Source organism: Dermacentor andersoni, chromosome 11 (assembly GCF_023375885.2).
Source record: "Dermacentor andersoni chromosome 11, qqDerAnde1_hic_scaffold, whole genome shotgun sequence".
In the NCBI taxonomy this organism is placed as follows: domain Eukaryota; kingdom Metazoa; phylum Arthropoda; class Arachnida; order Ixodida; family Ixodidae; genus Dermacentor; species Dermacentor andersoni.
Window position 1 is genome coordinate 104,717,459 of NC_092824.1, and position 21,799 is coordinate 104,739,257.

Below are 21,799 nucleotides of genomic sequence, written 5' to 3' on the forward strand. Positions count from 1 at the left end.
TTACTATACCGTCCATCATAAACTGTCCAGCAGCATATTAATCTCTAACGTCTTGAAAGAAAACAAGCTGGCCTTGCTGTGTCTGGGGCTATACACGTAGGTGAATAACTGTCATTGAGCCGCGAGCGGCCAGTGGCTCGGGAGCAACATGGGGAGTGATCACCTCTCAGGGCGATCACGCTCAGAGGCGATCACACCGGATCTGTGCGAGTATACGGCTGAAAGCTCTTCTGGATCTGCGCTAAGCTATCTGAGACTGAGTATTCCAGACATGCAAGGTGCACTGCTGATGAGAAGGGGAAAAAAAACCGCTAAATCGCTTCACGGTGCTCCCCTCCGCCACATGTATATTTGTGCAGCGGTACGCACAACAACAGGCGGCAGAGGGCAAATCTATTTAGAAGGAAGACTCGGAAAGAAGGATCACGCGGTGCAGCATAATATGAACCGTGCAATAAATTCAACAACGTCGAACTGTCGGCAAAAATTACAAATAAGAGAGTAATAACGACAGGAAAAAGCACAAAAGGAATAACTAACGAAAGATGTCTCGAAACGAATTATAAGAAATTTCACGGATCGAGCTGTGAGATAAGTCAAACCTGTTTAGTAAAGAAGGCAAAGTATATTTTAGAGGTTGAAAACCGTAGTTCGTACATGGATGAGACAGACCAGTATTCAAGCTGTCGTGCAGGGTAGTAGTGAATGTTGGTGTGTAGGTTAGCAACATTGGATAAAAATAATGTGCCATGTTCAATCTGCGATTGGTCTAGCTGTAAAAGAAGGTAATTGTACATGTTGGATAAACGCATGATGCGATAGGTTGCAAACAGTGGTTTGAAATGTCAACTGTAACGCGGGCAGCAATTGCGCTAAGCGAATTCTTCTGCATAACTAAGAGCTTCACGATGTTTCTTTCACCGCACTTCTCACATAGGCATGCGATGTCCTTTCTTTTCTTTTTCATCGGTGCCGAAAATGAACCGCTCGAGATCGACATGGACATGGTCTCGTCCTGGCCGCATCTGCCGGGAAAAGACTATGCTGGTCTTTCGTGCATCATCGGGTCATGCATCAGGGCAACACGGTGGTCTGCTGTACGAGTCAGGCTGGCGAGGTGGGCGCTTCTAAGACGTGACGTACTGCGTCGCAATCTTTCCGTTGCCTTTCGCTCTGCGAACTGTCTATAAAGCTATTGCATCAAATCGAGTACGCCAATGCTTGTATTTCTTAGCAATGAAATGTGAACAAGACGCTACAACTGTTTATTTCCTAACTTTTTATTTAAAAATGAATCAAATAACGATTTATAGCTAGCGATGTTACAATTCTTCTACCTGACTGTTGCTATTACAAGAACATCAAGAACAACATCAAGAACATCAAGAACAGGGGAGGAAGAAAGTAGCAGACGTGCTTTGCCTAAAAAGTGAAAGTTCATTGGAAAATAGCGTGAAAGCATCTGCATCGTTCGCAGCTCCTATGTGGCGCTGCTGTCCAATTAACATTTAGTTATCGGCAAACGATCACCCTGCATTGCTGTTGCGCGCGCGCCACCCCACCTCAATAGCTACATTTATCCCTCTAGAATTCCAGCAGTAAAACTTGTATTATCCTCGTTTTCCGCTTTTCTGTCGTATAATCCCTGGTAAAAATTTGTCCATAGATACCCTCTATGGCGTCCTTCATAATCCCCGAGTTTCATTGGTATATTATACACTGATTTAAAGCCGCAGCAAAAGGTAAAACCTACGGTTTTCCAGGTTTCGCCCTGATTCGCGGTATCGCAAGTCCGTTCTGCGCAAAGCTGCTACCCGTACTTGCCATCGGCCGTTATACTCAATGAAGCCGCACATTTTCGAACGAGAAAAGAAGTAAGAGTACATGACTGTGGTCAACTGCGACCCAGAGTCGTTTTCACTTTACGACTCGGAAGTCGTTTAGCCCACCAACTCAATACTGATAGTACTCTATAAGTTGACGGCACAACGTAAAGCCTTAACACGACAATAATACAGTTGCACTCTTGCGTGTTACAATCGCATCTTTAGTACTGCGGTTAGCATTCCTTAAATTAAACCAGTTTGCGGCATTGTTGTCTGTATGTTGGTTTGTTTTATCCGTATCTATCTGGTTCCACGCTAACTTGGCTTGCGGGATAGTCCATAGTCTAATAGGTAGAACGTCGTAAACATGTGCTGAGGGGTCAACTTGGGTCATTGGCAATGTGACGGTATGTGCCGCGCCTCAACGAACTTCTTTCTTGCCATTCTCGGTCGCTGTGCGTGAGCCGCTCATCGGTGAAACTCTTTTACGCCAATTTTGGTCACCGGTAAGGTGCCATTAACCGCAGTAGTGGATTAATGACTTTGGCTTTACGCTGCTAAGCCCGGAGGTGCGGGATGAAATATCGGCAGCGGCGGCCACATTTCTATGGGGCCAAAATGAAAAAACAAAAAAACAAAAAAAAAAAACGCCCGTTTATCTTGCATTGTATGCACGCTGAGGAAGTCCAGGTGGTCAAAGTTACTCCGGGGTCGCCACTACGGCGTGCCTCATAATCATATCGTTGTTCTGGCTCGTAAAAGCCTAGGATTTAATTTGTTTCATGAGCCGTTGCGTACGTACAGCCCTTAAGTCAATATTCTTGAAGCCAACTTGCGTAACTGGTCATGCGCCACTAGGTGGGCGCCGCATTTCAATTAAGATCTTTCACGCCATCATGGGTCACTCGGCTCTTCTATAGCGGCTCCCTGTCTTGCAGCCTGCACTGCGGACCTGGTAGCCAGCTGTTTGAGCAGGCCTTTGTCTTGATGCCCACCCTGTGGATCTACTGACCAGCTGATCCCACGACATGGTACCTCGGTGTCCGCCCTGCTGACCTTGTTTCCAGCTGTTCTAGCTGATCGATGTCTTGCTACGCGCCCTGCAGACTTGGTGGTCAGCTGTTCTGGCCTCCTCCTAAGCTGCTGATCGCAAGAACACGCGTTCGTTAAGGAATCACAGGTGGCGAAATTTATTTTCTATCCCAATTGCTTTAGCGAAAATATATTTCTACGAGTTGTTTAACATACGCAAAATCAGCGTCTGTGTTAACCTCGTTCTCTTCGCGCTGATTGATTTCTGCCATTACTTTGTATTTAAAGATTGTCTTCACTATAATAACGAGCGATGTAACCTGAATCGATATCGTGGGTTGCTTTCGCGTTGGCTGTCATTTCGGTATTAGCGGTGCATGTGGTGGCGCGGAAAGTGTGGTCACCTGCTTTGTTAATAGTTTTAGCCTCTAAGGTACGAAAGCAACTCGCGCCGCTTTGTTGAAGTCACCAAGAAATATCTGGATCGATGCTGGCTGCTCGTTTATGTAGGGTATGCGCGTGGATTTTGGTTCAGACAACGCGGGGACGGACAGCTGGGCCAAGTTGCGCTTGCTAGCAGTGTTTCGAAATAATCGCGCTCGCTGAATCAGCTTTTGGTTTAGCAGCCACACGGAGTGCGATCCACTTCCTTTTGCTGTAACCGCCATCTCTATCGTGCGCGTAAAGTTGGCGTATCTGTGCTTACACAAATGTAATGCAGCCGCTTGTTCGGTGGAGCACGTTCTCGAATTTGATGTCGTGTAGTTGAAAGAAATAACCTATTCCTCCCTAATTCCGAAACGCAATGCAAAACTTGCTTATAGAGTATTCAATAAATACCGCGAGCTGGTTTACATTTGCTGATAATTTCTATTGTGGAAGCATCAGTGGAAATAACTGGAACGTCAACACATTTCGTAGGCCACTTCGAAAATAAGTATCTCGGAGCTCGTCCTGTCCAGATAACTAGTTTTAAATGGATATGCCGTGCGAAATCAGCGGCTATAATTGGTGGTTTGAAATATGTAGCTTAAGTAATTGAAGAATTAGCGTAATCACGTCAATTATTCGACTGAACGTTTCGATTTTTCGTAGAACTAATGGCCGCCTCTTCCCGTAAGATAGACGAAGGGTTAGAATTGTGCTGCATGCCATAGGGCAATCTTTAACAAAATTTGGTGCAGCTAAAAAAAAAAAAAAATACCCGGTGTAGTAGCCACTTCCGAAGCGCGACGCGAGGGCAACGGAAACCGTTAGCGACTCGGTTTTGTGGCGGTTGTACAATGTGCTCCTTTCGGATGCCTAAAGTTCCAGTGTGGACTATAAGTCGTAATAGACGCCTTTTGCAGAAGCTCCCTAGTGTTTATTCTTTCGCAAGAGCAACCTGCCGGCAAGTACATGCACTGAGACGAAGCGAAAGTCGCACCTCGGAGGAGATGCGTCCGCATTCTTCGAGCACGCCTCTTAGAATACAGAATTTACTTGAATAGGTGCTTAATTTCACTGCATTTATCCAACCAATGGAACGCTTATAGTAAGGCTGGTGTAATTGATATGTAGTCTTAAATACGTATACAGACGCATTCATTCATAGCGCGTGCACATGGCTAAGGCAAAACGAACACTCCGATCAGGCGTTGCCTCTGGGAGCAGCGACGGGCGTAATTTTACACATCTCCGAGGCCGCTATTAAACCCCGTTCACAATATCAAAGGCAGCAAGAACCGCCAAGCGTTTGCGAAAGAGCAGGTTTCTTGAATTCTTTAGCATTCGGGTATCTTAATTAAGGGCATAGGTATATACTGTACTATATATGTACTGGAAGTGCGTACTGGAATATAAGATAAGGTGTATATTTTTAGTTATGCTTGAAATCACACGGTAATGCGCACGCTAAAGAATCACGTGTGGCAAGATATTGTTTCCCTCTATCTTTCTATCGCAGTTTCTTTATCAAAACGTCGAGTTAGGCGACTTGGTAGGCCACCGTCGTTCAAATCAGCGTCTTCTTTTTTTTTTTTTCATTATTTTTCGCGCTGTTGGATTTTGGCAATTTGTTTGCACTGGGACTTCTCCGCAATAACAGGCGATGTAGGCAGCACTGATATCGCGGCTTGCTTTGACCTTGGCTGCCATTTTGACCTTCGTCGGTGCATGTGGGGGCGTGCACGCGTGCTCATCTGACTTCGTGAACATATTTAGCTTCTGCCGTGTGGCCGCAACTCACGCTGCTTTTTCGTAGGGACCACAGAGTGATCGAAACGATGCTGGCTGCTTATTTTTGTAGGATATTCCTGTGGCTCGTGGTCTGAACAAGGCGGGGACGGACAGCCGGGCCAAGCTACGTTTCCCAGCAGACGAGGTGAGACCAACTCTTGCAACTGTTTTGAATTAACTGCGCACAGTCAACATATCGCGTAGCGCCTATGCCAAGTGCCTTCCGCTCATTCTGCTGCGAACCGCTTTCTTTTTTGTTGCTCGCAAAGTAGGCTTATCGACCATTAAGCGAAATTCGTACAGCTGCCAGTCCAGTGCAGCGTTCCGCCGAATTTATTGTCGACGTGTTGAAAACATAAATTCGTTCCTATCGCGTTTTCTTATTGCGGCCAATACCTCGTATTTCAAGGTTGCCTTTGCCGCAGTAGCAGGCGATGTAGCTGACACAAATATCGTGCATTGCTTTCGCCTTGGCTGCGATTTTGCCATATGTCGAGGCAGGTGCGTGCGCGCAAGAGTGCCCACCTTCTTGTGCTAATACCCTTAGCTTCCACCGTCAGGCCACAACTTTTTCGAAAATGCCGCAAAGTGACTGAAACAATGTTAAGAATGTTAGTTGCCCGTGCATGTGGAACTTTTCCATTGCTCGTGATGCAAACAACGGAGGGTTGGACAGCCGGGCCAATTTTCCGCTTTCGAGCAGACAAGGCAAGCCGAATCTGCAATCGAAGTTCGGTAGTTTCGCTCAACGAACTCTGTGTAGCATCCGCGCGATATCTACCTTCGGCTAATTTTTTTCTGTAAAAAGTTTTCTTTCCCCTGCCCGCGAAGTCGGCGTATCGACCGTTAGACAAAAGCACTAAGCAGCCACTTCAGTGCAGCACGCCACTGATGTTGATGTCAGTGCGATGAAAATATAACTTGTACGTTCTTTATTACTAAATGCAATTAAAAACTGCTTGAAACTTCGTTCAAGGACTATTGGAAGCAGCCTTACTTTTGCCGAAGTTTCGCCGCCCCCCCCCCTTTATTTTTTTAACGCGGCACCATTGGTGGAAAAAAAAATTGCGAATCAGGGATACGCTAAGAAGAAAAAAAAATAGCAGAAGAAACAATTAAATGTAGATCCAGCGCTTATGTCGACAGTTCTTTGAAGTGTAGCTTTAGGTAAATGTACAAATAGGCAGTCAGTTATATTGCCCTGAAATATAAAGCTTCGACTATGCAAGGAGTTGGATCCTATGCAACGAGTAATTTCATGAATGTTTATGCAAAGCAAATTGCACCACCTTCACCTCATATAATTTCTGTATTTGTTCGCCACACTATTTAGATGCTACTCCGAAATGCAAGCACCAGATCACGCACATGCACAGTGTGAGACGTCTTCGTAGTGATGAAAGTGCAGGGTAGCAAACCAGAATCTTCTGCGGTTAACGTCCTGCCTCCGCCCCCCGCGTTTATCTCTCTCTCACTCTCTTCGTAGTGATGTCACGAGGACGAAGGCGACGTGTGATGCTTGTCGAAGGACGAATGCTGATGACAGCTGCGTGCACAGAGAGCTAGAACACTTTGTAGTCACGTGAAATCTGGGCACAGTTGGGGGCACCTGTAATCTGGAGAAGGTGCTGTTCGGCAGTTTTGCGTGGATAGCCACAGAGGGCCACATAACTTCGGCTATTGCAGCTACGTGCCTTGATGCTTGTCCCACAGTATCCAAAGAGCGATCTTATCATTACGGGGAAGAAGAGTTCCTTCGGCGTTTGTCAATGCACAAAGTTATGAACATCTGAGATTGCGTTGCCCATGCGGCGTTATCATAGTGAGGCCATGTATGGTATAACATGTTTGCGTCTTCGCCTGTTTCCTTTGTAGGCAACCCTTGAAACTTTTCTGTTGTGTGCATATGTACCTTCTCTATCAAGTTATTTTCTGTTTGTGGCTTTCGGGAACTCTTCTCTCGTGACGTTACTTTCTAGAAGTGCGGACCACAATTGTTTGTGTTACACTTAATTATAAATAATAATAATAATAATAATAATAATAATAATAGTCAGCGATAGCGATATGCTGTGCACGACAAGGACAGCATTAGAAGAAGACATTGACATGACGATGGCCGTGTTATTGGTGGCATCACTGTTTAACTGCTGTGGCATAAAAACGTTGCAACTCTAAATTTCTGCAGCGCATGCGTCGTTACTGACGTTGGTAATAAATCAGCGGCGCAGCATCATGCGCTGTGGAATGTTTGTGGTTGAGCCTTCTATCCAGTAGCCTTATTCTGCCTCATTCACCTGTTTCCGCGGATGGTCGGAGTTCGGACTAGGCAAGGAATACGCTCGTTCATTCCTTGATTAGTTCGCTAGTTTGGTCATCCATCCATTCAATAGTTCCTTCGTTCAGTCGTTCGTTCGTTCATTAGTTCGTTCGTTCAGTTGTTCATTAGTTCATTTTGTTTCATTAGTTCGTTCGTTCGTTCGTTCGTTCGTTCGTTCGTTCGTTCGTTCGTTCGTTCGTTCGTTCTCTCTTTCAGTGATTACTTAGTTCGCCTACTGGTTCGTTCGCTCCTTCGGGTTTTTGGCTTATATTTGAAATATTCTGCGGTAGTTTGGGCACAGCACTTCAGTAGTCACTCACTGTCGCCATACTCATCATCACATCGTCGCCATATCACGTCCCGAACCACTCTCAAGTTCCAGCAGTCGCCCCAGAAGGCAAAAAATTAATAATCAACCGCGACAAGTTTTGATATGAAGCGCGTAAGTGAAGTTACTGTACCTTATACGTATACGTTAATTCGTACATTTTCTGCTAGGGGCGTTCAACGCGGCTAAATATTTGATCTATGAATGTACATATAAAACGGACAACCACAGTTAACATGCGACTTTTTAGAAAATAAGGAGGCCATTCATTTTATTGGAGTTCTATTATTAAAGGGTTTCCTTTATTACTTGAATGAAGATTTTGAGACCTGACTGACATGCGATAAGCAGCAGCCCGTTGGTATCGATTGCAGTCCAGGCCGTTTATCGGTTCAAATTGTACGGCTGTAACATTTGCGAACGGAGTGGTCGTTTCCTTTGAGCAGCATCACGCAGGTTCGTTTTAAAGCAGTTTTATTTTGGCAATAATATTCCAGTCACTTTATGCGTCAACATTCGACAGCCGCCACCAAGTGAAAGTGTTTAAAGACGGTGAGTTTTATAAGCCGCGGCGTTTTACTAACACAACGGCTGCACGACTTCGACAGTTATTGACCTGCCGCGTCTGGCCACCTAATGACGTGTTGTTTGAAAAAAAGATATGCGGTAGTTAGAGCGAAAATTCATCGCTGGAACCGAGCACAGTCTGTTTGGACACTACCCAGGAAAGCGGATTAACCTTGCAGCCTTTGGTCGCCTCCACCGGTGAGTGAAAACGCATTGCTTCGTTTTCAATTCTGAATTTCTTCGCGTGCGAGGTGGATAAAACAGATTCCTGTAGTCATTTAATAAAGGCGGAAAATATTAATAGTATAGCTATTGCTCTTCGGACGCAATTCAAACAATGCTTCTGTTATTTTGCCACACAGCTAAGTTTACTAACGTGGAGTATAGCATAAATAATAGTTTTGGCTCTTTGCATAAATGTTACAGCGCGATAAATTCGCTGGACATTAGTGGCAAATGTACTTCCGGTGACAGAGTTAGATAATTGCATCTGAGACGCAATAAAATATTACTAACATCTCGCAGGAACAAGTGTAATCTAGTCGAGGCTTCACCAAGCACAGCCGACGCAATTATTATTTGTTTTGAAAACGTACATACATTTCTCAGGAAAGGGAAGGCGAGGAGCAGGCTGGCAACTGCCACTGGAAGGGGCATAACGCCTGCCTACTCTTTAAAAAAGGGGGCGACAGAAACATAGAAATGGAATATAGGAAGGAGGGCAGGAAAGAGGAAGGAAAGTGCAAGATGTCAAAAAACAGGCACACGTAAAACTGTGTTGTGTGTGGGTGTGTGTGCTCTTCTGCCATGGAGCGTTTGTGCATTGGCCTTAGACATGAATCACAATCTCATCCACACTTCCACCATAGTAATTGACGCTTTTTCTTTCGACTCCAGCCTACAAGACGCTGCTCGTATTTTTTTTTTCGCCTGTTTGAACTTAATTGTATCTGGACGTACAAGTTAATAGTGAATGCATCACCACGGGAAGTAACAACAAGGACCACAATTTTCTCAAGGTATGTTTCTGAACACTTCACCTAGAACTGTGATTTGTTCGTTTATAGGACAAACATTTGTTTCACCATTTTTTGCTTAAATGTTTGTTATGGCTTCATCATATGTCTTTTCAGGAAGGCTGACAAAAGAGATGATTGGTGCACAAGCTGCCCACGTCAAATCATAAGAAGCTCAACGGTCACCATAATGACAGCAGGTCCCTTTGAACTATGTTGCGGAACTATGTGCCTCACCATGAAATGGTTGCAAGTTTATCACACAGAGGAGTGTGAGCCCAATCAGGAAAGCAGCAGTCTAGAGTTTTGTATCGTACCAGGCGGGAATGCTAAAATTTGGCATACGAGCTTACTTGCTTTTAAGGTCGTTTTATGACAAACGGAGAAGGAATTAACATGTTGAGTCGCAACTTTTCCTTTCCCAGTCATCAGAACCATGATAACCAGAAGAGAACAAAATAGCACGACTATACTTGCTATTGCGCAAACTCTATCTGCTCTTTGCAAACCAGCTTGGCAGGCAATACCGCTAACTATACATGCTTCAGAAAATTTTAAGCTGTTCGAGGAAGATAGGACGTGAACAGAAATATAGACGCACACACAGTTAAATTTTTTCCTGAGTCTATGAACCGTTCAGCCCAACAACATGCCTTACTTCAGTATCACATGCTCCCTTAGAGCGATAATTTGTTACATGAGAATGCAAATACATTTAAAACGTTGAGAAGAGCTCTATGCAATTTTGAGAAAATTACACTTCACGGTGACTGAATCTTTGGTAGTGATTCTTGCATGGTTCACGAGCAGTTAGCATGAAATAAGGAACTAGGCTAGCTATGCACAGTAAGATAAGAGATGCTTAAAAAAGGCAAGCTCACACAACCGATCTACTTCGCATTTAAAGAACATGACAAATCACTATACGTAATTTTTCTTTCTTTTCAAACAGCAGATAATGAACCGGAGCACAGTATGTTCACAGAAAGTACTCGAAGAATAGCAAGTTTCGCTTAACATTTAGCCAATCAACAGTGGACGAGCAAGGGAAGTTTCAGTGTGGGAACTTGCCTTTGTCATACAGTCGAGAGTATGATGGAAGCCCGTCTGGCCCGGATGACGCATACTTAAAAGGAAAAAGTCCGGACACTGACCAAAATGGTTTAAAATATATATTTACGTGTTTGATTGTGATGATCTTGAACAATGCTCCCGTGGGTGAGCCGAAATGCAAATATATATTTTAGAACATTTTAATCGGTGTCCGGGCCTCTTCCTTTTAAGTTTGTCATGGCCATCGCAAATATCTTTGCTTGTTGAAACGTGGCTCCAGGCTGAAGCTTCCCTTGCTCACCTCGGTTATTCAATTGAAGTTTTCATCTCCTTGTAGCCTCTTTGCCATGTTTGAATATATAAACCGAGATTTTTGTTTTACAACATGAAACTGTAAATTGCATATTCGAAGGGTCTGCGATCATTAATTGGGCTTTATTATATGTTTATTTAGTCTCCTTGTTCGGACTTTTTGCAGAACACTGTTGTCTCCATAGCGTTCGTTACGAGTACTCCACTTGTATCAAAGCCTTTACTGCCGCACCTCAACACTAAATGTGCTGCTGAAATATCATGATCAGACGATGTGTGCTGGAAAATTCAGCATAACGGCTTTTTTTCTTTAATTTTCCTGCACTACGTGCCTCTCGTCAATGTTTTATGTAAATAATGGTACAGAATTGCAGCGCGAGCCGGGTAACTTTTCTTTTTTTATTCTAGCTGAAATTATCGAACGCATACTATATACGTGTAGCACGAAACACGCCAAGCAGCACTGTACATAACTACAGTGCGAGGATGGCCCAGCATAAATATCGTTGTGTGATTCTACCTGCTTTAAGCAGCACGCCTAACATGATGGAAAGAATTCGCTCGATTTCAGCTTTCATTTCCATTAAAGAAATGGCTGTGTTTCTACAAGTTAGAAACGCAGTAAATGACAGCATGAAGTTCGCTCGACCTGCGCGGAAATTGTGAGCATGTACTGCTTCACTCATGACTGACAATAAACAATGTAAGCTTGCTTGGTTAGTCTTTCTTTTTTTCTAGTTGAGACCTATCGGTCACTTGGCGACATAATAAAGCTATCTGAAGACGTATTAAAGTACTATACACACGTTTTGTTGCCATCAGCGGCAACAAAACGCCCAAATTCAGTGAGCGGGCAGTGCTACCAGCCGATACCTCAGCGGCCATAGTGCTCACTACGTAAATTGCACATTGGAAACCATTTTTTGAAATTACCCGTGAAGAAAACAAACAAGCTGCACGCTGCAAGCTTTGCCCCGAAACTATGCATGATGTAGTAGGAGTTTCGTCTAATGCTATTAGACACCTAAAAAGAAAGCACGACAGTGAATACATGCAAGAGAAAGCGCTGGTAAGCAAGCCGAAGGTAACGTCGGCCTTCACCGCTGGGTGCAGCTCTGCGCCTGTTCATCGAAAGGCACCATAATCAACATGACTCGCACTGACATGGAGCCCTTTCGTGTTGTCGAGAGGGAGCGATTCAAACAATTTGTAAAGGTAAGTTTCACAATATTACAAGCCGCCTTTCGTCAAAGTAACTGTTTTGTATTCTTTCAGGTTCAGGTCGCCGTCCGGGGCTACAAGTTGCCATCGAGGGATGACCTCGGAGAGAAGTTCCTGCTCGGAAAATCGGGAAATTACCAGCGCTGCAGACCAAAATATTATCGTCTTTGGCGGGAGCGCAGTACGTCTGTATTGCACTGTACGTGTAGACATCGCGGTCAACGGAGGACTTCCTGGATGTCGAAGCAGGATTCGTGGACAGACTTCACGGCTCGCGCGTAGCTCCTCAGTGTCACACGCCTGACGGGGAGCCACACAGCTGCGCGGATCCGCTCCGAGTATGGCGCAGCGTTGCTGCAGTGGAACATCGCTGACAAGGTGAAATATGTATTTTCGCACGATTTCGCCTCCGTTTACTCTTCCTATTTCATCTTCCAGGTCCTTCACGTGGTGACAGATTACGCTTCATCTTTCGCGTGGTGATAGATAACGCTTCATCAATTAATTATAAAGGCATTCGCATTTACCGTCTGGGAGACTGAATAGGACAATGATAATTTCGACGACTGCCCGGAACGCTTAACCAAGGAATATTAAAGAGAGTTCCATTAGTTGAAGAAATTTCGATTTGGCGCCGTCCTCCACAGCCTGCAGCTTGACGTAACAGACGCCATTCGGCAGGTATACGCTGTTAAATAACGTTTTCATCTTATGTGCGTTGATACGCGGTTCATTTACTACTATATTCAAAAACAATCTTTTTGCCAAGCTTTGTTAAATAATTTGCCATGAATGCATGCAGAAATAAAGTATGAACATAACAACTGCAGTTCGAAAAGTAAGGGCAGACAACTGTGTTTATTGCAGTTTTGGTACTTTACAGCTTTATTATGCAACTACTCCAAACTCATGTTTAGCCGAATTTTCGAGCGTGCTTCGCATTTTCATCTTGCGCATTCATGGTGCATTTGCTGCCATGGACGATTTCACGAACTCTGCTTCCCATCAAATAGAGGCTGCGGATCATTTTTCTGCCGCAGGTCGGGCACCAAGCTTACGCGACTTCGAGGTCTATTCTCAACACGTCAATCAATCATTCTGAAATACCTCTAAAGACAAACAAAAACACAACAAGGCCGATCATGTAAAAAACGTCCATTGTTCCGAAGTTACATATTAAAGGATTTGGATTTGATTGATTCCTTGTTCACTGTATTTTTGTCTTATTCTATTTTGTGCTCCTTGCTATTTTTCTACATTCGTGATCTCCCTCTGTTTTTTTTTTTTTGGAGGGGGGGGGGGCTACGCCTTCCCCGCCTCACTTGTGCGGGAAAATGAAATGATGCGTACGTCACTCTTTCTCTTACAAAGCGCTCTGCCCGTAAATACCGTTGCCTGGTACATAAGACCAGTCGGTGACGCGCCAGACTGCTGCTAGTATATTTATTTGAATTACGAAGCCCATTTCATCAACATAATACCAGCCGTAGTGGCGTAGCCATGGCACTACGTGCCCGACATCATTCCTAAAGAACTGGAAGATGCAGCCTAGGCAATAATGTGCGCTCAATTTATCGCAGGGCTGGAGAAAACGGCCGCGCCTCTCCCCATTTTATTTCTTCTAATGCAGTCCTGAAGAGTGTCAGTGTGTCGTCGAGTGCAATGCCGTATGATTACATATGCCATCATTTTCTCTCTGAAACTCTAATGCTTTGCATGTTTGCCGTTTGCACTACCTGTACTTGCAGTGGCAATATTCACTTATTGTCGTCCCTGCTTCATTTTAGGACCCAAATGGCGAGGAAGTCGTACAAAAATGAGGCGCCATCGTTGCATCTGTACGCAAGAGCACCGCCGACACGGAAGAAGTACTGAGTGTGGCCAACGTACATTCGGAATCTGGCAACGCGACGAGGTGGAACTCGCATCTGCGAAAGATGAGAAAGCTAGTTACCACTTTTCCGACTGAACCAGGCCTGACAGAAACTCTGTACGCGCGTAAGAAGGCTAAACTGTCTAAATATGAACAGAGGCTGGCGAACTTGATTGAGCTTCCCTCCCCTGTAGAGGAGGCCACGGAGTTGCTGCAGAAAAGGGACGAGACAGCCGAGCTTTGGCTTCCCCGTATCCCGAAATATCGAAGCTTCATTTGCGGAAATCTTAAGCAAAGACACACTTCTTTGCATCGAGGCTGCTAAAGGCCTGCAGCGTAGCCTGGAGAAGCGGTTAGCAAGCACGTGGACTGACTTTTTCTGGTGGATGCCCTCCTAGACCCAAGGTTTAACTCTTCTTGGTGTTCAGCTGCAACAGCCGAGCAGATGCGTTCTGCCGTGCTGGGGATGGTGGCGCCTTTTGTTAGGGCAAGACTGCGCCAGAACCATCGTGAATGCATAGGTCTGAAGCAGGGCCAAGTACGCTGATGTTTAAAAAAAACATCATGCAAAATGGAAATGCTCACCAAGACAATATGCCTGGATCCATTGCAAGGGAAATTTTTTATTTACCTCACAGAGGGAACTTGCGCAGACACGGTTAAACCCCTGACCTATTGGAAAGCGAACGCTAGCCGCTTTCACTTGCTAGTCTCGCAAGGGCAGTTTTCAATGTGAATGCGGCGTCAACTGACGTGGAACGTGTTTTTTATGGTATCCCTGATAATGACAGCGAAGCGAAATCGGCTATCAAGCACCTCTTTCGAGCAGCTCATGTTTGTGAAGCAGCCATCATTGAAGCAGCCATCATTTATACTTCGAGTTCTGAAAGCTACACGGCGAAGCCCCTTTAGCTCATGACGTTTTGTTAAACTTTCGATGAATAAAACCAACGCAAAGCTTCTTTTTGCACCTTGCACTGCTTGCGGCCTTTATTGCAGCATTCAAAAATCACGAGGACCCTTAAGCAATACTACACTACGTTATCATTTTTATTTAAACCATATTAAAACATCCCAAGCCTTAAAACATACTGACCATACAAATACTATAGGTAGCGGTAGAACTGCGCCTAGGGGAATTAGTAGTGTGGTTGTACTGCACGAGATAAATCACCAAGCTACTATAGCTCGACCTTGGTAACGTGTTTTGCGCATTTTTGGAGTTCGCAACGCGTCTGATGACAATGGCTTTATGGTGCGTTCATCGGTAACTCGATAAACCTACTCGTGCCAAGGTCTCTTTCCTGCGTTGAATTGCAGTAATGGAACTGAAATGACCGGCCATCCCCGCAGTGGGAATGGGCTCGGTTTTTTCATTCCAACGAATTGAAAGGAATGAAATTGCGGCCAGCTCTAATTTCCCGGAATGAATCGGAATGGAATGGGGGCACCCGTTCCGCTACACTGCCGCCGTTTGATGTACGGCATTTATTTGCATGCTTCATTTAGGTTTCGCTTCACATATATTAAAAAAAAATGCAACGGATCTACAGTTTTTTCTCGTCTGTCGTGCATCAGACATTTCGGAATACGAATTTGGGCCGACTGGTACATTTCAGGTTGTACAACAGCTTGACAATGCAGGAAACAGAATTCGACACCAAGTCATGGAACGACTTTTTTGTACTTTAGACGTTTCGTCTGCCGTGTTCTCTTTATTTATAAGCCACTGATATTTATTCTGCACCGTTAAGAGAAAACCCATCAGTTGCTAGTCAAAACACGTGTTTAATTCCTGCTGTTGATCTTGCTACTCGAGAAACCAAGTTATCCTAATTAATTAATTTCTCATTATACTTACGATGGACGTAGCTAAGCCATCGCAATTGCGAAAATGGGACAGTCGAACGCGTAGAAATGTCAGAGGAATAAAGCAGGAGTCTAGTTGTACTTTTTAGCTCTTGCGATATTGTAAAGCAGAAGTGTTGTTGTATACATTTGAGTGGTTTAGACGATGCATTATAGTTATTCTGATATTCACGCAACACTGGGCTCTCTATTGGTCGAGGTGTTATGACTACGTCACCATTCTAAATGGGTTGAAAAAAAACGTTAGGGGTTTGCTAGTTGGTAATATAATACAAATATTCTGACACAGCGAAAACAGTGCAATTTTAAGACATATAATTGAATATGTACAATATGAGCTTATGTCATCATGATGGAATACCATAACTAGTTGTGCACTAGAGCAACCTCCTCCAACTTCACGCACGACAAAATTAACCATCAGATCTCCTTTCCTCATGAGTATTTGTCGATTTTGTTAGTTGTTGCTCAAACTGACCCTATCGGTTCGTCTGGTTACCCATTCCAGTTCACAGCGCCAGGCGCCAAAGGTAAACTTAAAAAATGAAAGCAATAAATGTAGGAAGCCAACCCCCAGGAAGCAAATTATGGCAGTCATCATGCTCATCACAGTCACCATCCCCGTATTTATGTTGTTCTACCAACCATTTCCAATGACCATTGTCTTGCGCCATATGATTACATCACATGTTTTCGAACTTCCTTACACCGCTAATTCCCTGCCGTAAAAGGCATGCGGTGGTTGGGTTTGTAATGCATTAGTATCGAATGGGTTCGGCTATGCTTACACGTCATGAATTGCAGTATCGTGGGCCTCATATAGAACCTACTATTTCATTCTGTACCTCTGTTTTTATTTTTCACTCTTATAAGACATAGTAGTTATTCTCGCCTTTTACAGAATTATTCATTTATTCGGGGTTAGCGCTATGTTCGTGTGTTTCACTCGCGTTGACCTGTTTCTTTTACTGTCCATCAGCATATTAATGTGTTGCCAGAAAACACCACGGCCCGTACATCTGCACTTAAGCTGGCGTTGCAGTATGTGGGACTACGTAGGCGAATAACTATCGTCGAGACGCGGACGGCCAGTGGCTCGGGAGCAACATCTGGGGTGATCACTTATCGGGCGGTCACTTTCGGAGGTGATCACACCAGACCTGTGCGAGTATACGGCCGAAAGCGTTTTTGGATCTGTGCCGAGCTCTCCATCTACTGGTGTATAGAAGGTCAAGGTTGCGTGCCTTCAGCTCTTTCACAACGCTTCTCACATAGTCATGTGATGTCCTTTCTTCTTTTTTTCATCGGTGCCGACAACGAACCGCACGAGATCGACATGGTCGTGACCTGCAACGCATCTGCAACGCAAAGACGGTGCTGGCGTTTCGTGCGTCATCGCCTGGCCAAGCGTCAGTGCAGCGGGGTGGTCTACTGTACGAGTCAGACCGGCAAGGTGAGCGCTTCGAAGACGTGACGTAAGGCGACGTAATCTTTCAATTGATTTTAGCTCTGCCGATTGCCCATGAAACAATTTCACACGCACAAAAATGGAGCATGCCAATGCTTCTTGAATTTCTTAGCAATGAAGTGTTAAGAATACGCTATAAATGTTTATTTCCTAATTGTCTTGTTTGAAATTATTCAAATAAATGTTTTTGACCAGCGATGTCATGGTTATCTTAAATGCCTAATTATATCACTACCGAAAATTACAAACTGAGTGAACTGGAACTTATCCATAGAAGTAGCGCATGAAGGACATGGTACGAAGAAAATAGAAAATGAGTGCCGCCTGACAAGTGAAAGTAAATCAGACAATAGCGTGAAAACATCCGTGTCGTTCACACCATGCATTTGGCCGCTATAGTCCAAAAATGTTCAGTTATGAGCAAACGATCTCCTCGTCTTGCTGTTTCCTGCGCGCTGCTTCAATGGCTACATTTCCCACTTCCGTGTGATTTATCAACGTGGTGTTTCCATTTCCGCCCTGCTAATATGGTGGCCAGCTGATCTAGCGACCTGATAAACCGGTACCCGCCCTCCAGACTATGTGGTCAACTGTTTAGCAGCCTGGTGCCTTGATAGCCGCCTTGCGCATCTGATGGCGAACTGATCTACCGATGTGGTATCTCTATGCTCGCACAGTTGACCTGGTGGTCAGGCGTTCTAGCAGCCTGGTGTTCCTGATGTCCGCCCTGCAGATCTGGTGGCCAGCTGATTTACCGACGTGGAACCTCTATGCCCACCCTGTTGACCTGGTGGTCAGGTGCTCTAGTAGCCTCGAGTATTGATGCCCGCCGTGCGGATCTGGTGACCAGCTGTTCTATAGGTCTGTTGTTTTGATCCCCACCCTGTGGATCTGCTGGCCAGCTGATCGTGCGACCTAGTATCTGGCTGCTCACCCTGCTAACCTGGTAGCCAGCCATTCTAGCGGCGTGATGTCTTATTGTGCACCCTGTAGACCTGGTTACCAGCTGTTTCTTATCTTCCAGGCTGCTGATCAAAAGATCACGCGTGCGTTGAGGAATCACAGGTTGTGATTTTCTTTTTAATTCGCAATTTCTCTATCGAAATAACAAGTTCGGCGAGTTGTTTAACATATACGCAACTTCAGCGTCTGTGTTCGTTCTTATTGCGCTGTTTGATTTCTGCCATTGCTTTGTATTTAAAGATGGCCATCACTGCAATAACCGGAGATGTACCCGGAATCGATATCGCCGGTACTATTCGCGTTGGCTGCCATTTTGTCATTAACCGTGCACGTGGTTGCGCTAAAGTGCTCGCATGCGTTCATGAATAGCTTTAGCCTTTAACGCGAACGCAACTACCGCCGCTTTTTTTTTAAAACACCACGAATTCGATGGATCAATGCTCGCTGCTCTTTTATGTAGGACATCGCCGTGGCTCTTGGTTCAAAGAACGCGGGGACGGACAGCCGGGCCTAGTTCCGCTTCCTAGCAGACGAGGTAAGCACAATCCTTGCGAGTGTTTTGAATTAATAATGGCGAAGTAAATTTTGGTGTAGCAGCCACGCGAAGTGCCATCCGCTGCTTCTTGCAGTAAGCGCTTCCTCTTTGGTGCTTGTGATGTTGGCGCATCTGTGATTAGACAAACGTACTACAGCTGCCTGTTCGATGCAGCAAATACCTGAATTTGATGTCATGCAGTTGAAGGAAATAACATTTAGGTTCCTTATTCCGAAACGCAGTTTAAAACTTGCTGGTATAGTATTCAAGACATAGTGCAGGGCTTGCATTTACTGACGTTTCAGCTCAAATTTGGTCGTTTCTGTCGTAGCAGCATCAGTGGCGATTAATGCTCGCTTGACACACATGTTATAATACACTTAAGTGAGGCTTTTTTTTTAAAATAAATGCTAGATAGGTAATGAAGATGCGCACAGTTCGATTTCATCTTATGCAAATATAAATCCATGCAATGGCTATGCACCAACTTCTCGTTCTACATATTAAAAAATAACTTTGCATTAGATCGTTCAGAATAATTCCGAAATGCAAACACCAAATCAGACGGATCCACAGGCTTAGACGTCTGTGTAGCAATTTGACGATGACGAAGGCGATGTGTGGTTCTTGTCTAGGGAAGAATGCTGATGACAGGTGGGTGGACAAAGAAGTAGGATGCATTTATAATCAGGTATATTTGGGGTATATTCGGGGAATTTCTAATCGTAACAAAGCGCTGTTCGGCAGCTATGCGTAAGCATTCATTGAGGGCCATGTACCTTCTGGTGCGTTGGATACGTGCTTAAGTCCGTCATTGTCTTAGAAAAGCGATCTTATCTTCATGGGAAAACATTTCTTCAGAGTTGGTCAACGCACCTTGTTATTTGAGAAAAAATGGTGTTGCCCTTACGAATGTCACATTATTAGCAAGTCCGTTCGTTCTTTTTACCGGTAGCATGTTCTTTTTTTGTGCGTGGATGATCCTTGAAAGTGTTGTTTGTCTGCAACATCTACCTTCGCTTATGTGTTCACTTCTGTTTCGAACTATCGCGAACTCCGTTTTCACTTCTATTGTCCCATCAATGTTCATCGTGGAAACCAGTTATTTTGTTACACATTAACCTATAATCATACTAATAATAATCAACGACACCAACATTCTAAGGACCACAAGATTACGAGAGAACAACGATTACGTGACAAAGTGGCGACGAATGCGTGATCGGTGGCGTGACGGCTTACGTGCTGTGGCAGCAGAAGGTTACAACTCTAAACACGCACTGCACTTGCGTCGCCATTGACGGTTATGCTTAAGCAGTAGCGGCGGCCAAGGCATAAGCGCAGGCTGTAGAATGTTTATGGCTGCAAACTTCCAAGCGAATAGCTTTTCTTTTTTTTGCCTGTTTCGCCCGTTTTCTTCGTTGGTCGGTGGGCAACATTCGGGGGTCGAATTCGGCAAGGAAACCCCCCTTCGTTTGTTTGTTAGTTAGTTCTTAGTTAATTAATTCTTTGGTCTGTTCGTTCGCTCGTTCAGTCGTTCAATACTGGGCTTTTTGAACGATTCGTTCAGGCAAAGGTTGGTGCGTTCCTCCGTCCGCAATCTAGTTCGTAATGTTGTTCGTTGGTTTGTTCGTTCTTATGGCAATCATCGTCAGTGGTAACTGCAAATCTTTTTTTTCCTGAGACAGCACGTAAGTACTCATGCCACCGACGTCATCGTATAGTCGTCATATTACTGCCGTTCTGTAATCTTGCGGTTGTCGTGCCCAACTTGTTGGTGTCGTCACCTAAGGGCCACTGTATCCATGACGCCACTGTTCTCTTTTCCGTATCTCATTGTCCTCGTTATTGTGCTGTCTTTTTGATACCCCAGTAGTTATGCCATTGTCGTCTTGTTGATGCCAGTGTCAAGCTTGGTCGCATTCATCACCGTTGTGCCCATGTGGTCGTTTACTTTATATTTGCACAGAAGTAGCCCTGAAGCATATGGACATGCTAATGAATCGCGAATACTGTTCTAATGCAAGGCCAACGAACATTATTTTAGTCTTATGCCTACTAATCTTCTATTTTATTATTTAATTACATTGGCTTAGTCGTACCATAGCAGTCATACCTTACTTTTAACACAAATTCTTATAATAGAGAAAAAAAATTTCTACACGTGAGAACGTCGGCATCAAAAAGCTGGAAGGTTATAAACAAAGGTTCATCCTTGTAGCAAAGCTTATCACATGCACCGCGGACCTTAGGTGGAATGGGTTGAAGGTGAGATTTATGTCATTCGACAATCAGTAGGCAGACATTATCTAGGGAAAACTGCATGGCGTGTTAACCAAAGGTCGAACGAGAAAAGCCAAACGTCGGGAAAACGTGCTGGTGGCGTACAACTTTCAGGCACACGGTTACCTTCGAAAACTTAAGGAAGCTCAAATCTTGCAGATTGACAATACCACCACCCGCACCACCCAACAGGACCGGCAGCAGGAACTCCTTTATACGCAAGGTCACAACAGGTGTCTGACTACCTATGCAGCAGATATATCTCCAGGGCACAAGTCAGTCCCCACAGTAATTACATCGGTAATCCCAACCCTACACTTGACGCCGATTTCAGCATATCTGAAATGCATGCTGCTCTTCGCAAGCTTAACGGTCGTTCTGCTCCAGGCCCAGACAGAGTCACTAACAAAAGCCTTTGCAATCTAGATGACGAGTCCCTGTCCCATATGACTGAATACATCAACGTTTTCTGGCGCAATGGCACCTTCCCAGCTGCCTGGACGACTTCCAATGTTATCCTAATCCCAAATCCTGACAAACCATGTAGCCTTAACAACCTAAGGCCGATCTACCTCACTTCATGCGTAGGCAAGGTGATGGAACACGCCTTCTTAGCACGCATCAACACTCACCTCGAAGACAACCTTATCTATCCCCCCACCATCATTGGATTTCGCCCTCACCTTTCTACTCAAGACGCTATGTTGCAGCTCAAACATCAAGTACTAAATGACCGTTCTCGTAAAACGAAATCCATACTCGGACTCTACCTCACTCAAGCCTTTGGCAGCATTTCCAATGCAGCTATCCTTTACCAGGTCTCCCGCCGCCACCTGGGAGAGCGAGCCTGCGATTACATTCGTGACTTCCTCTGCAATCGCACGGCCACCGTCTCGGCCCAGGATTTACGATCAGG

The 21,799-nt window shown here is 44.7% G+C and overlaps 1 protein-coding gene across 1 annotated transcript in view; it reads left to right on the forward strand.

Moving 5' to 3' along the window:
• Positions 1 to 267: 267 nt before the first annotated feature.
• Positions 268 to 21,799, forward strand: part of LOC129386889 (uncharacterized) — a 45,940-nt gene continuing 24,408 nt past the window's right edge. The window contains exons 1-6 of the mRNA XM_072285234.1: positions 268 to 1,117; positions 2,747 to 3,006; positions 5,146 to 5,220; positions 16,965 to 17,087; positions 17,780 to 17,963; positions 18,526 to 18,600. Of these exons, the coding sequence (XP_072141335.1) occupies positions 17,873 to 17,963; positions 18,526 to 18,600 (166 nt within the window). The 5' untranslated portion in view covers positions 268 to 1,117; positions 2,747 to 3,006; positions 5,146 to 5,220; positions 16,965 to 17,087; positions 17,780 to 17,872. The remainder of the gene's footprint in view (positions 1,118 to 2,746; positions 3,007 to 5,145; positions 5,221 to 16,964; positions 17,088 to 17,779; positions 17,964 to 18,525; positions 18,601 to 21,799) is intronic.